General features: G+C 29.8%; 1 protein-coding gene across 1 annotated transcript; it reads left to right on the plus strand.

The window, feature by feature from the left end:
• The first annotated feature begins 10,577 nt into the window (after positions 1–10,577).
• Positions 10,578–11,484, plus strand: LOC149511537 (uncharacterized). Its single transcript, XM_089754107.1, has 3 exons — positions 10,578–10,776; positions 10,893–11,173; positions 11,266–11,484. Exons 1-3 carry the CDS (start codon positions 10,708–10,710, stop codon positions 11,282–11,284), a joined length of 369 nt encoding a protein of 122 aa, XP_089610233.1. The 5' UTR covers positions 10,578–10,707; the 3' UTR covers positions 11,285–11,484.
• Positions 11,485–17,603: the final 6,119 nt, after the last annotated feature.

The raw sequence follows: 17,603 nt of genomic DNA on the forward strand, positions 1-17,603 counted from the left end.
TCTTTATTAGTCGACAGTAGGTTCAAGTGTAGGAACAAGATCGTGAATGGTCATTTGAGGATAAAATTTATCGAAAAGCCCAAATGTTGGCTTAGTTGGCAAATATATAAGCTTTGAGAGATACTATATATGATAGGGTAATGGGGTTAATGAAAATGATAAGGGTTATATGGGATGAATTTCTTGGGTAAATGCCCTTCTAGTGTGACCACTTTTACCTCTTTTTCATTATTTTCTGATATGTTTCCTTTTTCAACATTTGTTGCATCTTTCAACTTAAACCTACCGTTCTTGATTACATTTTCTATAATTTCATCAAAAATCACCATGTCAGTAAAATTTTTTATGGCACGACCAATGAGCTTATCATAGTATAAGGCTCAAAGGGTATTGATGAATAAAATGATCATTTCTTTCTCAATGAAAGGATGTTAAACCTGTATAGTAATATCTCACCATCTCTGCGCATATTCTTTAAAATTTTCATTAGCTTTCTTTTTCATATTTTGCAAAGATAGTCTATCTGTAGCCATATTTGTGACATGCTTGCATTGAGTAATAAATTCTTTGGCTATATCTTTTCATGAATGAATATAGCTTCTGTATAATTGAATATACCATCTGACAGCTGATTTGGTAAGACTATCTTGAAAATAATGGATAAGCAACTTATCATTATTTGTATGCCTGGTTATTTTTTAACAAAATATAGTGATATGTGCCTAAGGCATTTAGTTCCATCATATTTTTCAAATTTTGGTACTTTAAACTTTAGTAAGACTACCAAATCTAGAACCAAACTGAGTTCATTGGCATCAATTGTGCCAAAAATGTTTACACCTTCAATAGCTTGTAACCCCTTTTTCAAGGGATCTAATTTTTGTTGCGTCTTTATATTCTCAAATTGTTTGGACATGCCTTTATTTAGTTTCTCTTATTCTTTTGGGTCATCTAAATCTGGGACCATAATAGGCTCAATATGACTTGCCCCAATGTTTAGACCAATATGTCCTTGACTCTATGGTTGAACCATGAAGGGAGGTAAATTAAACTAAATATGTAGCTACCTTTCAAGCTATGTCATTTGTGGATGCATTTGACAAGAGGTTTCATAGGGTGGGGTAAACTTTGGTGGATACAATGGATCTTCCCTGTCACTGGTATTTTCTTAGACTTGAGGCTCATTCTCAATGGACATTTCTTCAGCTACCCTTTTTTTTTGGTCATTTTTCTTATCATGTCCATCATAACAGCCACTTTTTTCAAGTTTCTTCTTGAAACCTAGTCATTTGTTCTATCAACTCTTGTTAAGACCTAATCATTTGTTCCTACATATCAAATTAAGCTTTTTCCATCTTTTTTCATTCTAGATGCTTGCTTGTTTTTCATGATTCTGACTTGTGAGTAAGTGTTGTAATGATGAGAATGGTTTGATCAATGTTTTTTGATAGCCTAACTATTTTTGCACCTCATCAAGTGAAGGGAAACTCTTTGAGATTTATTATTTTGAAGCCTCTTTCTTTTAGTCACGATGCATTTTTTAAATAAAACATACATATAATGCATGATTGCATCACTGCAAAGGATGTGCTTGTTATATATCCAATATTTGTAAAAGATTTTAAGTCTAAACTTAAACTATCATATCATAACATCACATTATTCTTACTAAGTACTTCTTTTATTATAAAATTAAAATTTTCAAAAAAAGCACCCTACATGCTTGTATTGTTCAAAGCACTATATAAAAAATTGGTCAAGCGTTGGATGTGCTGTCCTAAGTAAACTTATTCTTATACTTATTTAGCTTATTAGGCCATGTCTCTTGCTTTGAAGCTAACTTTTCTTATCTATTCTACCAGATAAATGGCTTGAGATTCCTTCAGCTAACATTTTTCCTTCCAATACTATGCTTTATGTTCAAATTAATCTCGTTCTTGTCTCAAAACTTGAATGGCTTCATGTTAATAGTGTATTTGCTGTTTCAAGTCATCTGTAAGACCTTTTAGTATCTTTTTTTCTTCCATAGACTGATTAAGCTTTTCTTCTTTAAACAACAAATTGGATCAAAGCTATTCTGTATTATTTTTGAATTTTTCAAGCTTTGTGGTCATTGAAATGATGGACCTATGCCAGCTTTCAAAAATCTGTTCTTGTTTTTTTCAAGTATTTAGGATTTTGCTTCACTCTTATCAATCTTATCTTTTCACTCATTAATCTTATGTTGAAGCCTATTCCTTTCAAGCTCTCATGTTTTTTTCTCTTCTTTAAATTTATGCTTTATAATCTTCATGTCTTTAGGGACTTATTTATGATGGACATCTTCTTAATGGCATGGTTTCTTTTCTTTGAGACCAACTTTACTTGTGACACATTGACTTTTTCATTTTAGATATTCAAGTGTGGCTTTGCCCGTATACCCCCCATGATCCACTCTTTGGGTCTGTTTTCATTCTTTGATAATCTCTTTCACCTTTCCAAGAAATCCTAGTTCCTCAAAAGAGAACTCTAATTCTTGAAGGTCATAAGTCATCAAAATGAATTGCTTTGATCCCAATTATCGATGAACCATTACTAGAGCATAGTTTATACCTCACTACGGTCCTAAGACTAGAGCTCATGGCTTGTCACCACACTTGTATAATATGGCTTATCGTAACATCCATGAAGCTATCCATATAACTTGAGTGCTGGTGAGATTTTACAAACTCAATACCCATTATTTCTTGGTCTTTGATTCTGGCCACTCAACATTGCAGAATTCTTTAATTGGCCTACTTTTATTACTATAAGTAAGATGAAATTTGCCCATAGAATGCTAAAGATAACTTTTTGCCCAAATATAGAGTAACTGTACACACCTAATGAAGCATTTCCCTTTTTTTTGATAATGATTCAATAATCTAAAAGTTTTTAATAGTATAAAAGGAACAAGAATGATTTTATTGTCCACCTGCTCAAGAAAGTCAATTACTGATAACTTAATATGCTTCAAGACCTTCAGGAAAATGATCAAGCCATAAATTGCTAAAGCTATCATTCTCATGCCTCATTCATTCTCTAAGTGTTTGACAATGTAATCATGCAATATTTCCCATGGGATACAATCACTTTTGCCTCTTGTTTGGATATATGAGTTCACATTTTGAGTGGGGACATCCATCATACAGGTAACTTTGTTTCAAGATCCAAGTTTTTGACATCGTCAATAGATTTTATCTAGATTAAATAGATGCAACCATAGTAATGTAGTATATTTTTTGATCATCGGGGTCATATCTATCTTGTTGAACATGAAACATCTGTATGCAGGGTACCAAAATTGAACTAGAGCTTATCAATTGATTTTCCATAGACACCTCAAAGAGTGAAGCAATATGATCATATTTTTCCTTGAAAGCCATCTTCTTAGGAGTTATTACACTACGCTAAATCCCAACCAACTTAGATATGTTATTTTGTTAAAGCCCTAGTTTGATTTCTTCAGGTAAAATTTCTTGTTCAAATTTTTTCAAATAGTTTCCCTTTCTACTTTAACTTTAATGATAGAGTTATCACCCTATTAGGCTCTTCATACACGGTGGGTTTTGAAACTGAGAACATCATGATGGTGTTTCCAAAGCCAGACTGAAAATCTTTCAACTGACATTGGCATATTGACAAGCACATCCCATATGCAAGTGTTTATGATGATGCATGATCATGAAACAAAAGGAAAGCATAACAGATTAGGATTAGTAATCATATTAAAATAAATATTTTCTCATGTGTCCTTAATTTAAGATATAATCTACAAAAATGTTATGGCCCTATCTAAGGTTGGTTTCTTAAAGTTCACTATATGCATGGTTTGATAATTAACACAAGCTAAAAAGGTTCCTAAATTGATCCTCACTGTTGTCCACTCTAGCTACTAAGGCCTTCAATTCTCACCCATAATGGCTGCCGATGAAAAAGGTTCAGCTTGAGTGAAAATATTTTGCTAGCCCAAGCAGAGGCATTATAACCTTACAAAAGTATAGGTATTCTACTCCCTTCTAAAAAGGGATAGATTTGGAAGCTCAGGTATAGAGCTCATGCATGAATGTAAATGTGCATGTGTGTGAAGGAATGTAACAATTATTAATCAAAATAAAATCAACAATATAATTAGCAAAAATATAATATAAATAAAATAACATAATAAAACTAGATGAATCCATCAAAATTTTACTCTTTTTGTATTATTTATTCTAAGATGAGATAAGAAATTAAAATTAAATATAAAAAAGCCCAAAAAATCAAAGTTTGGATTACACATGTTTAATTTTTGGCTTGACTCTCTATGTCCCCAGTTGAGTCGCCAAGCTGTTAGAATAATTTTTTGTTTAGGGGGACTCAATCGCTAGACTTGATGAAAAATTTCAAAGTCACCACCAATCTTTTTGAAGGTTGTGATTGGCCACCCAAAATATCATCTTTTAATAAAAATTTTAAAATTAATTAAGATTTACTAAAAAAAGTTTAGGTTTATAAAATCAAAGTTGGGTTCGGGAGTACGGTTACGAGTGAGAAAGGTATTAGTACCCTTACATCGCCCGTTCAAGGAACGATATCAATTAAACATGTGTAATCTTTTAATTTTGATGATGTGGCCTTTTTTATATATTTAAATTTAATTTCCTAAAAGTTATTTATAAAAAAAATATTTCTTTGTTGTAAAATAATACTAATAATTATTTCTGTATTCTATAAATTTTTCAACACTTTGGTGGAATTTATATAAAATCTTTATTTAGAAAATATTTTAGAAAAATTGACCATTCACAAAATTCTCCATTCACAAAATTCTCGATATCTCATCATAAGATATTTTATTTATAAAAAAGATAACTTTAGGGACATCCCGACTCTTTGGTGAATTTTCAAAATTTATTAAATAAATTTTAAGATTATCTTGACTTTTTGGCTAAACCTTAAAAATTTGAATAAGTTTTAGGATCATCCTAACTTTCTAATGAGATTCTAAATAAAATTATTTGTTATGATAATTAAGAGATTTAATTAATTAATTAATTCATTTTTATTGAGATTTTTTAATTATTTTATTATTATTTTAAAAAATTTAGATTATCTCGACTCACTAGTAAAATTTAAACATTTATCTTTTGCTTGTATTAAAAAAAATTGAACTTTTTTAATTTTCTACATTTTTCTAAAAATATTTAATCAATATATTGATTATTATCATTATTTCATTTTTATTTTTTATTATTTTTTTACATTGTTTAAATAAACCTTTGTTCTAGTAAAAAAAATTTTGGATTATACCAACTATATAGTGAAATCCAAAAAGTTATTTTACTTGTAATAATTAAAGAAAATCAAACTCTTTTAGCTTTCCCTAAAAATTATATTTAAAAGATTAATTTAAATAATTTATCATTTTTATTTTTTTATTTATTATAATAATAATAATAATATATTATTATTATTATTATTATTATTATTTAGCAAAAATTATTTTTTAAATTATCCCACACTTTGGTGAAATTTAAATAACATTTTTACTTGTAATAAAATTTTATTTTCCTTAAATAGTTATTATTATTATTATTTTTGCATATTACATTTTTTAGGTCCATATTTTATTTTGGTTTTATTTTTATTTTATTTATATATTTCTAAAAGAATTATTACTAGTAATAATATAAAATAATAATAATAATAATAATATCATAAAAAATAAAAAAATAACATAAAAATCAACACAAAATAAATAAAACAAAAATCAAACAGAAAATAAAAAGAAAAAGAAAAGGAAAAGCCTGCCAAACAAGTCAGGTCGGAGAGCGGGTTGATGCACAGATCTTGAACGATCGGGTGCATGTCAAAAGCCTAAAACGGTGTCGTTTGTGAGGCCTTTAAATAGGCCGAAATTAATTTTTTTTATTTTCTCCTTTCCCCTCTCTCTCTATCGCAGAGCTCTTCTATCTAAAAGATAAACTTCCTCTTATCGGTTGCCGTAGTTACTCATTTTTCAACTGGTCGTCGTCATGCACTGGTGGTCAAAAACTTTAATCGATGTCAAAAAATGTAAAAATCTCAAATTTTGGCCAACTTTCCAGTTTTCAATAGTCAAAAAATTTAACGGTTGCCAAAAAATTTAAATTTTTTTAGATTCTGGCAACCTAAAAAAAATTTTCAAAAATTTAAAAAAAATTTAAAAAAAATCTCAAATTGATTTTTTTTTTTTGGTTTTTTAAACACTCTTTCAAAATCAAAATTTTCAAAAAAAAATCTCAAACCTCCTAGATCAAGAATTTTATTCCCAAGGAGTCTTTTTTGTTTTTGAAAATTTTTTTGTGTTTGCTGCTGGTTTCTTGTTAAGAGGATTAAGATGTTTGTTTTTAAATAGCTTTTGTGTTTCTTGTTTCCCTTTTTTTTTTTTTCTCAAAACCCCTAGACTTCCCCCTTTTTCTCTTTATTCTCCTTTCTACTTGCAAGAATTGGCTCCATTTATAGAATCTCTGAGATTCAAATCCCAGATCTCTTGAGATCCTTTTGAAAAATTTTAGAAACTTATTCGGTGATTTTTGGTTACTAGATTTTAAACTGTCAAGTTAGGCAATATCAATAAGGAAAAATCACTCTAAAAGCTTGATTTTAACTAACAAAATTAAAAAAAAAAATTTAACTTTTTCTTCATTTTCATAATAATAATAATATAAACAAAATTATATCAGATAAAATTGATGCCTATACCATGTGCTTCGATTTTAAGTTATAACCGTACGGCCTTCAGCTCACGCAAGGAATGACACCTACACCCTCAAAAATCCTTGGCCGTAATTTATTTAGGACTAAATCACTTGATCCCTTCAAAATCTAAGTACCAGCCCACGATTGGTTTAATTGATTCATCCATTTAAATTGAATTTATTATTATAATATTACATTTAAATTTAAGATAATTTATTATTTTTAAATATATATTATTTCATTAAAATATATAATTTATTAATATATAATAATCTTTTTATATTGAGCCTGTTTGAGCTTAAAAAAATATGTTCATTCCCCCGTTGAATTAGCTTAGACCCACAAGCCTGATTAGTTGCCTACCAGTAGAGACATAGACACCTCTAACATCACATCCATCCCAGGACTTTGTAGACTTCCAATTTATTTACCGTGTTTGGTAGAAAAGTAGCGCTAAATGCATTGAAAGCGCAAATGTGCACTTTCGGTTATTTTAGGATGCAAATCAGAATTAAGTGTAACAAAATTACAACTTTTGCTTCATCGTGGCTTAATCTCGAATGACAACAGTAGGATGATTTATTGTGTTAAATTTGTAATTTTAATAATTAAAATTTAAATTTTTATAGTCTTAAGTATAAAAAAAATTTTAAGTTTTAAAAATAAAAAAGTTTGTCTAACACTTACAAGAAATATATATAAAAAATATTTTTTTATTAATTATTTATAGAGAAAGATTTCGAATCCATATCGATAAATGATAGATTAAGTTTGGTAAAATTAAAAAAATAATAAAAATAAATCAAAAGTTTGAATTTTTTTTGGTTATTTGTGGAGAAAGACTCAATGCATCATGAAGTCTGCACAAATCAAATTTAAAAAATTGAGTAGAATATTGTATCTTTAATCATTTTTTTTCTATAATACTTCATTTTCATTCATGACTTAAAAAATTTAAATCTCATGTGCAATGTTTTGAATTTGCTCGAAGAGTTTAGATGACATATGGATTAAATTTTCTGTTTGACACTTTGATGGAATACATTTAGCAAATTTCATCCAAATTTTAATGGTATGCTTATAGATAGATGGATGAATCTCAAACAAATAAAAGGTCTTGGGTGAAAAAAATCTAGTTTTTGAAGTTGTTTCTAAAAATAAAACTCTACAAAAATTTCATGGACTAATAATGAAATTTATTAGGATTTGCCTTAAATCTCGTAATCTCACATCGAAAGTTATAAGAGTTTTGAGTTTGTATTATATCACACATCAGGAGTTTGATAAAGGTATAAGGGGTTTCACTCTTATAAATAGGATGTTTTGGTTTGGTAATCCCAGAGAGTTAGACACTAAAAAGAATAGCTAAGTGAGTAGGCTATTAAATGGTGTAATTGGGTTTTGGGTTAAGTTTTGAGTAAGGAGTTTTTGGAGACTTTTCTCATTCTAAAAGTCTCACAGTTGTAAAGGTTTATTTGTTAATTGATTAGGTTTGGAGTAGACCATTTTGAGTTGGGTCGAAACAAATATATTTGTGTGTTCTTATTCTTAATTTGAGCTTACTATTTTGTGTGTGGGTGTTGCATGTGCATGTTGATTTCCTAACAAGTGGTATCAGAGCTGTGTTGATTTTCTCAACAAGTGGTATTAGAGCTAGGTTCGTAGGCCCAAGAGATTGTGAAGTAGTGTTTGAAAATATCTGAAGAAGGTATGTCTAGTATGCCTATGCCTAAGTTTAAGATTTCGTTATTTGATGGAAAGAGTAATTTTATGTTATGGTAAAGTATGATTCAAGATCTGTTAGTACAATAAGGGTTGGATCAGGCATTAAAGAGTAATAAGCATGAGGTAATGTCTTACGCTAATTAGAATAGGATTCAGAAGAAATCTATTAGTACTATTAGATTGGCATTAGCACCAGAGGTAAAGTATAATGTGTTGACTGAGAGTACTCCAAAGAGTTTGTGGGATAAGCTTGAGGGTATTTATGCATCAAATTCGTTGACTAACAGATTATGTTTAAAGATGGATTTGTATTCTCTGAAGATGAAAGAATGTACGATTCTTCATAATCATCAGAATAAGTTTAATAGATCAATTTCTCAATTGCTGTCAATTTCTGTTGATGAGTTAAAAGATGAAGAGAAGGTTTTAATTTTACTGTCATCTTTGCCCAAGTCTTATAGGCCTTTAGTTTAAACTTTGTTGGTGGGTAGGCCGACTTTGAAGTTGGTTAATGTAACTGTCTTGTTGCATGAGAACAAAAGGTTTATGGGAGCTCAAAACTCATCACTTAGGGGGAGTACACTAGTTGTAGAGGGTTTTGATCGATGAAGGACTCAAAAGAGAATTGATGGATTAAGAGGGGATCCAAGTCAAGAGACAGAGATTATAGTGATATAGAATGTTATTATTGTGATAAAAAAGACATATCCAAGTGCGTTGCAAAAAGCTAAAAAGAGATATGGTTACTTTCAAAAGGGCGAATGATGAGAAGAAATTAGATGAAGTGAAGAGTGATACTATTGCTGTTGTGTCTAATGATGTTGATGTCATTTTGTCGACTTGTGTGAATAAGATTCAGACTTTGAAAAGTGATAAATGTTGGGTTTTAGATTCTGCTACTACAGTTCATGTCTACAATGATAGGAGTTGCTTTGTGAAGTTGGATGAGAATGAAAAGTATGGGGATATTGTGGTTCCTAACAACAAAAAGGTACAGATTCAAGGCATTGAGAGTATTCGCCTTAGATCTCACAATGGTGTTGTTAGGATGCTTCATCATGTAAGGTATGTATCGAGTTTGTGGTGGCTTTAATTTAATTACTTTGGGTGAGTTAGCTTTTAGGGGGTACACATACTATGGTAATAATGAATAATTGAAAGTGTACAAGAATGGTAGTGTGATTCTACAAGGAAATAAGGTCAAAAATCGCTTATACATACTTGATGGAGGCTCGGTTGTTGGGATCCTTGCAATGAAAGAAAGGAAGAAATGTAAGTGTGTTAGTTTTATAGATACTATTGAAGTGTTTGGAGATTCAAGTAAAGGGAGGATTTTTGGGATTTGCCTTGAATTTGATAATCTCACATCGAAAGTTATAAAAGTTTTGAGTTTGTCTTGCATTCGACATTGGGAGTTTGGTAAAGATATAAGGGGTTTCACCTTTATAAATAGGATGTTTTGGTTTTAGTTTTGGTTTGGTAGTCCCAAAGAGTTAGACACCAAAAAGAATAGCTAAGTGAGTAGGCTATTAAATTGTGTAATTGGGTTTTGGGTTAAGTTTTGAGTAAGGAGTTTTTAGATACTTTTCTCTTTCTAAATGTCTCACAGTTGTAAAGGTTTATTTGTTAGTGGATTATATTTGGAGTAGGCTATTTTGAATTGAGCCGAAACAAATATTTTTGTGTGTTTTTATTCTTAATTTGAGTTTACTATTTTGTGTGTGGGTGTTGGATGTGCGTGTTGATTTCCTAACAAAATTTACTCTTAATTTGTATTTAATGTATATATGGATCTCATTTTCCCCAAGATTAAACGTTAAATCTTTCTATTCACTTGTGTGAACTTGTTATCTTCTGTTAAAAGCAACTAGCGATTGCTGTCAAAGACAAAATCTTTCCTTTTCTCGTATGAATTCAAGTTTTCATTCACTTTCTATGTGTCTTCTATGTGCGAACCCAACATGTTTCGAGTTCTTGCTGATTCATGTGAACGAAGAAATATAAAGTGAGAACGCAAGTAAACTAGTCGACAAAACTGCACGAGACATTAAATAAATATTGCTTTCACGATTTCGAAGTTTTTCTTGGCGAAACTGTCGAGAATTGAACGACTCATCAAGCGACAATAAATTGCTATATATATAAATATATAAGTATGTATGTATATATGAAAGATTGATTGTTTAGGGCTGTGCTCAATTGCTAGATCTGCTAATTATATAATTTCGAAGGAGAAGAAGAATGACGAAGTCGTTGTTTCGTTATAGTCTTGGCAGAAAGAGACGTTTCAGTTCACGAAGAAAGCACAAGGTACATTTAATCTATTAGATCATTACATTCTTCTATGATAATTTCCTTTATTTTGTCACTGTTATCCTTGTTCTGGTTATAATAATAAGATTCTTACATTAATTCTCCATGGATAGGGCATCGATGAACTAAAGAATATGAACGTTAGATTTAGACAGTTGAAAGCAGAGACGAAGGAGATTACCAGGGAGCAAAAAAGCATAAAAGAAGGACAGTCTCAGGTTCGAAGAAAGTTGAAGGCAATTCAAACGCAATATGAAGAGCTCGAACGGGAAATTAATGTCGTAACGCGGCAAAGTGTGATTACCCATCTTTGTCTTGGTCTAATGTTTAATATCCTTAAGGCACGGGCAGACGGTGATTTTGCTAAGGCTGCTCACTTCACTCTCATGCTACGGTTTGAGTTCATTGATCGTGCTATGTTCGTTATTGAATCCTTTAAACAACTAACAGCAAGAAATAACGAAAATTTCTTTTGTCTCTTTGCAGCCGAATAAAGGGCCAGTGAATGCAATCTTTGCGTAACATGATGTGTTTCCGAAGGAACTTGAATTCTTAATTTGAAAGGTTTAGACTGAAACTTTGACCGAGGACCAAGAAAAAATATCATTCGATATCATTCGTATTCCTAGCTTGATTTATATTATATATTGTTTAGATGGACTCATCCATGTATTACGAAATTCTTTCCCTCTTATTTGGAATTTGTATGGCAATAAATTAGCAAGCTTTTCAGCTGCTCGGCGCTTTGTTTTATTTTTCTGGGGGTACATACATGCTTGGTGCTTTATGTTTTATTTGCGTTTAAATTAAAAACGGAAAAACTTGACTAAGTTAATTTGCCGGCCTTATTAATAAATGTTTTTAGTCTTTAACAATCCAAATCATTTTTTTATACATCAACTATAGAGTTAACAAATGTATCTTTTTTCCTTATATTAACTTTTTAATTATTTTTAGTATACTTTACACAGTTTTATTTTATTCTACTAATCTCGCCATGGAGTTAAGTAGAGGAGATAATTTTCTTTAAAAACATATATTATGCCGGCCCTTCTCTCACCTCCAAAAGAAACTGTAAAAAATGAGCAAAATGCCTCAACGGTTTTTTGCATAAATCATACTAATTTTTTCTTTAAGACACTGTTTGGTCCGAGAAACTTGGTATTGAAGTGAAACGTTGATAATGGAAGTTGCAGGAGAGGTTGTTTCGGGGATAACAATGTGTGCGTGGGGTGATAATTGTATTGTTGTAGATATCACCGTGATTAATGGAAGGCGGGTGCGGATTGGGTTTGATGGTCCTGCACTTACATTTATCAGGAGCGGGGGTATCGATTTTTTTTTTGTTTTCTAAGCCAAATAGATTTTGATTTTATTAATATCTAAAAGCACACTACAATAAAAGTCATTATTGCGGACACTTGCAAATATCGATAAAAGATCACAGAAGTGTCGGTATTACATTACTGGTATTTCTTGGATTACCAATTCAACGTCGGTTAGATGAATGTTGGGTGAAAATTTTTCGTCGGTCAAATTATCGGTGTCGAAATAATATTTATATTTGCCGACAGGAATATTTTTATATTTTAAATTGTTTTAATAAAAAAAATCTTTTAAAGATATTTTAAACTGTTGTTATAAGTTATCATTTTATTTAAAATCTTCATATTTTATTAAATGAATTGCGATTGATGCTTCAAATTGCCTCTAAAGTTTTTTTTTTTTTTTCATTTTTTTATGCTTTTGCGTTTTTAAATTAAAGCAACAGCAGTCAATAAAAGCTAATAAATAAGTGAAACGGCCGATCATCGCGCGACTTTAACATTTTGCTTCTCTAAAACTAGCGTAAAATGGAGTAAATCGACCGGTCATCTTGAACATAAACTTGTATGTATGTATTTATATAGTTTTGATAGTAAATGGTAGTTTGGCTTTGTCGTAACATATAAATTTATATATTTATTATTAGACATAAATTAAAAGAATTATTATTAATTTTTTTATTTAAATATGATAAATTATCTGATTAAATTTGTCTTATTTAAAAAAAATTTTAAGATTAATTTAAGTATCTTTAAATAGTAAATTATGATCTATGAAATCAAAGTTTAAGTTTAAAAATACGGTTACGCATGAAAAATGTTATAGCATCCCTACAGTATCTATCTAAAAAATGATACTAATTTGATTCTAGATTATCCAAGTCTTAATTATATTTATAATTTATCAAATTATTAAATATTAAAAATTAATCTTAAAATTATCTCAATAGTTTGATAATAATTTAAAATAATTTTTTCACCCATTCATAAAAACTAGTATCTTATTCTGAAGAGGTTTTATCATTAAATTTATTAATTTATTTTATTTAAAAAAAATTAAAAAAATCTTTCAATAATTTAATAAGACTTACTTTGAAATAATCTTCTAATAAGTTGGAGGATAAAATTATTTTCTATTATTTTTTTTTTTTTGAAATTTGATTTATGGAATTTCCTAATAGTTTAGTGGATTTCATTTTAAAAATTAAATCTATAAAAATTCTTCAATAGTTTAGTAGAATCCATGAATTTGTTTTGTAGGGATTTTTATTCAAAAAAGATTTTTTTATTGAAAGGATTTTTTTTTTTGTTTTTATAAATATTTTTTGAAAACTTTTTTGCAAAGATTTTTTTTTGGTTTTTTTTTACTTATTTGGAAAAAGTTTTTTTCACATAATTGCTTTTTTTTAAAACATATTTATTTTCAGAAATAATTTTTACAAAATTTCTCAAAAATAAAACCATAATAAAAAAAACTAAAAATAAAATGAGCTAAAAAAATAAAATCAAAAAATAAAAACAAAATGGAAAAAGAAAACTTTACGATTGGGTTAGGTCAGAGCGTAGGTTAGTGAGTAGGTCAACGAGTCAAAGTGTGGATCCTAGGATGCCAAAATGCTACCGTTTTGGAGCAATATAAAAGCAATCTTTCGGCATTTTTATCTCAAATGCCCTTTACTCCCTTTCTCTTTACCCTCAAACGCTCTTTCTTCTCTCTAAAACGTAACCGAGATCCCACCAAAAACTGGAAATCCTTGCTAGTTTCTAGAAATTCCCATCGAAAAATCCATATTCCATTGGAAAACTCATCAAAAAATTCATACCCCATAAAAAATTCATCAAAAAATTTATCTAAACCTAAATTTTTCACGAAAAATGCCAGATTCCCCAAATTTGCCCAGATTACTCCCAGAATTCCTTAAAACCCTCCAGAAACCTAAAATCAAACCTAGAAACTTTAGATTGAACCCAAAATCCACAATCAAAATTTTAGAGTACTCCCACTGCCTAAAATTTTTTCAGACTTTTCTTTATAAGAATTTGTGTTTCTCTCTATCCCATGTAGTGCTAATTCAATTTATAGGCAGCCCTAAAATCAATTTTAGGAAATGGTTAGAATCAATCCCAAGTTTGAATCTTAGGATTAAATTATGTCCAAACGTGATTTTAGGCCTTAGAATTTCAGCAATTATATTGATACATTTTTACATTAAAACTTTAACCAAGCTGGTGAGATTCTGATTCTAATTTCAGATTTTTTTGTTCACATGCAGATTGGAGCAAAAGGAAATAAGAAAAGAAAGAAAATAAAAAATTAAAATAAAATTAAAATAAAATTAAAATTAAAATTAAAAAAATAATATAATACTAATAATAATAATAATAATATGGTATAATAATAATATTAATAATACTATAATAATTTACAATAGTATGCCATAATATTAATATATATACTATAATAATAACAAAAATGCTAATAACAAAAGAAATCGATCTAATTGGTCATAGACACAAATGGGTGTCTACAGCTGTCCCTCTTTGCATATCTCTATTAGACAGGAACGTTACAAAGACCTAGACACCCATTCTATTCGAGTCAAACTAGCACGCAAAAATGATCGGGAATGATCTACGAGTCTGAAAAATTATCTGGACTTGAGCCAAGATCTGGTGATTGGGGCAAAACCACAAGTCACGAAATGATGGGACCAGGACTGATTCGAGGTGAGAATAAATGATCGGGATAAAACTGTGAGCCATAAGAAATGATCTGGATTGAGCCAAGATCGGGTGACCGACATGAAACCACAGGTCAAAAAATAAAGCGAATCAAAAAATAAATGAACAAGACGAAATCATAAGTCAAAAAATAAAGCAACCACAATCGAGTCGATGTTGAAAATAAATGATCAGGATGAAATCATGAGTCAAGAAATGATCTGGACTGAGCCGAGATCAAGTGATAGAGATGAAACCACAAGTCAAAAAATGAAGCAACCAGGATCGAGTCAAGGTCGAAAATAAATGATCGGGATGAAACCACGAGTCAGAAAATGATCTGGATGAGCCAAGATTAGGTGACTAAGACAAAACCACAAGTAAAAACTAAAGCGACCAAAATTGAGTAGAGGTAAAAAATAAATGACTAGAATGAAGCCACAAGTCATAAGAAATAATTTAGACTGAGTTAAGATCGGGTGATAAGGTGAAACTATGAGTCAAAAATAAAGTGACCAAAATTAAATTGAGGTCGAAAATAAATGATTGGGATGCAACCAAGAGTCATAAGAAATGATCTGGACTGAGCCAAGATCAGATGACCGAGATAAAATCACGAGTAAAAAATGAAGCAACTAGGATCGAGTTAAGGTCGAATGGGGTAATAAGTGGTAATATGACGATGCAAATGCATGTCCTATCTGGAATTTAAAGGTAAACACAATGTATGTAATATTAATGACATGAAATTTCAATTGTGGTGACAAAATTCTCAAGACTTCACCAATCTTTCTTAGCTTCTCAATAATCTCAAGACAAGTTTTGTCAACTGATCTATGTTTTTTTTCTCATTCGATTATCACCCACAAGTCATGTCAACTAATCTATCACTGAATTCATCATCGGGTTGCCTTGTTTGCCCCTTTATAAATAATTTTCTCATGCTTCTTTCATTTATCTCATCTTAGGTTTCTTTCAAAAGACTAAAAAACTCTTTATGAAAAATGTCATTAATCTATTTGCCATCATTCAAATCATTGACAAACATGATAAATTTTCTTAGTTCATTCAAGGAATATTCATTTAGTAAAGAGTAAGAAAAATGGGTCTTTATTATTGAAAGAATAAAAGGTAGGGTCAAGAATAACTCAAGGGTGAACAAAGGCAAAATGCCATGATTTATCCAAATAGGACATTAACATCTAAAGTAATGATTGCTTAGATAATTTTGAACTCAAACTCAAGATCATCCTTTAAAAACACATTCTATTAATATACTTAATCTTTGAACTAATCATTATCTCTATTCCTGGGATCTTCACATAAAGTTATTTTTTTCGAGTTTTCATCTTTACTTAAACTGCCCTTTCGGGTTTTTAGTTTAAGTCTTCCTTTTTTTTCCATTGTCTCTTTTCTTTTTTTTTTTTTACTTTTTGCTTTTTTATCTTTTTCTTACTTTTTTTTTGTACACCTTTTTCTCATTTCTCCTTTCTTTTTTATTCATCAATGACATTTTGGTCAAAACTTCATACAATCTAATGGCAAACTGCCCCAATTCAATTCATGATTCTCCAAATCAAGTATTCATATTTGATCAAAATTGACTTTTTAATGGATGTAATGTAGGTTAAGGTAAAGAGTGCCAAAGAAAGGGATAAAACAAGCCTAAATTGAATTTGAATTTGAAAGGTAATCAAACTAAGGATCATTTCTTTATGTGGAGCACTTTGACATTTTGCCCAATCAATTTTTTCTCTTTCTTTTTTTTTTAGTAGAGCACCTTGGCATCTTACCCCATCAAAATTTTTCTTTTTCTTTTTCTTTTTTTTTTTTTTGGATGTTGGCATTTTGCCTCAATTAATTTCTCTTTCATTTTTCATTTTTTTCTTTCTCATTTTGTCAAAAAATTGAGCACAAAAGTGTTTTACCCTTAAGAATAAACAAATCTCTCAAACTTTATCCCTTAGTGTGGGGGTGATCCTTAGTTAAAGTTTCTCAAAAAAAATTTTTAACAGGCTCAAATAAGGTAGCAAAGGATAATTTTATTTTTTGAAGGATAGAAGAAAAATGATCATTTCTCATTTTGAACATGAATGCTTTCAATGAAGAACATTCATTGACTAAAAGCAAGCTTATAAGTGAACAATCATAAAGATAATGTGTCACATCACTTTCACCTTTCAATAAGTCAAACTTTCATCAGAGTTATCTCATTTTTAGTAGTTCCAATGAACCAACAATCTCAAATTTATCAATCAAACCATTATGAATGGTATTGAATCTTGAATTATCATTCTGATTGTCTAAACCTTCATTATTTAAAATTAAAGAAATGGATATGGGAAAAGGTATAAGTAGATAAAAATAAAAAATAAGTATTCACACAAAAGAGAAATATCACGAAAATGCATCAAACATGTCACTTTCCAATCAACATCCCTAAACTTTATTCCCTAGATGATTGGGCAATGGGTCATTACTAACAATGGATGCCATGTTTCCATTAGTATCAAAATTTATCAACCCTTCTTTGATTAGACTTAGCGCCATACATTTTAAAAGGATACAATTTTTGGTGGAATGCCCTGCCAGCCCAAAATGGTAGTCACAGTGGGCAATGGAGTCATACCATTTGAGATAAGGAGGTTCAAGTTACTTTGTAGGAATAAAAGCAATCAAATGATTCTTGTAAAATTTTTGGTACAAATCTATGTAACTTCTAGGGATAAAGTCAAATGTAGGCTTTTCTTGGTTCTGTGGTTTTCACATACCACTTAT

Source organism: Durio zibethinus, chromosome 25 (genome assembly GCF_047325235.1).
Source record: "Durio zibethinus cultivar Kanyao isolate XHJ-2024 chromosome 25, ASM4732523v1, whole genome shotgun sequence".
NCBI classification, from domain to species: Eukaryota; Viridiplantae; Streptophyta; class Magnoliopsida; order Malvales; family Malvaceae; genus Durio; species Durio zibethinus.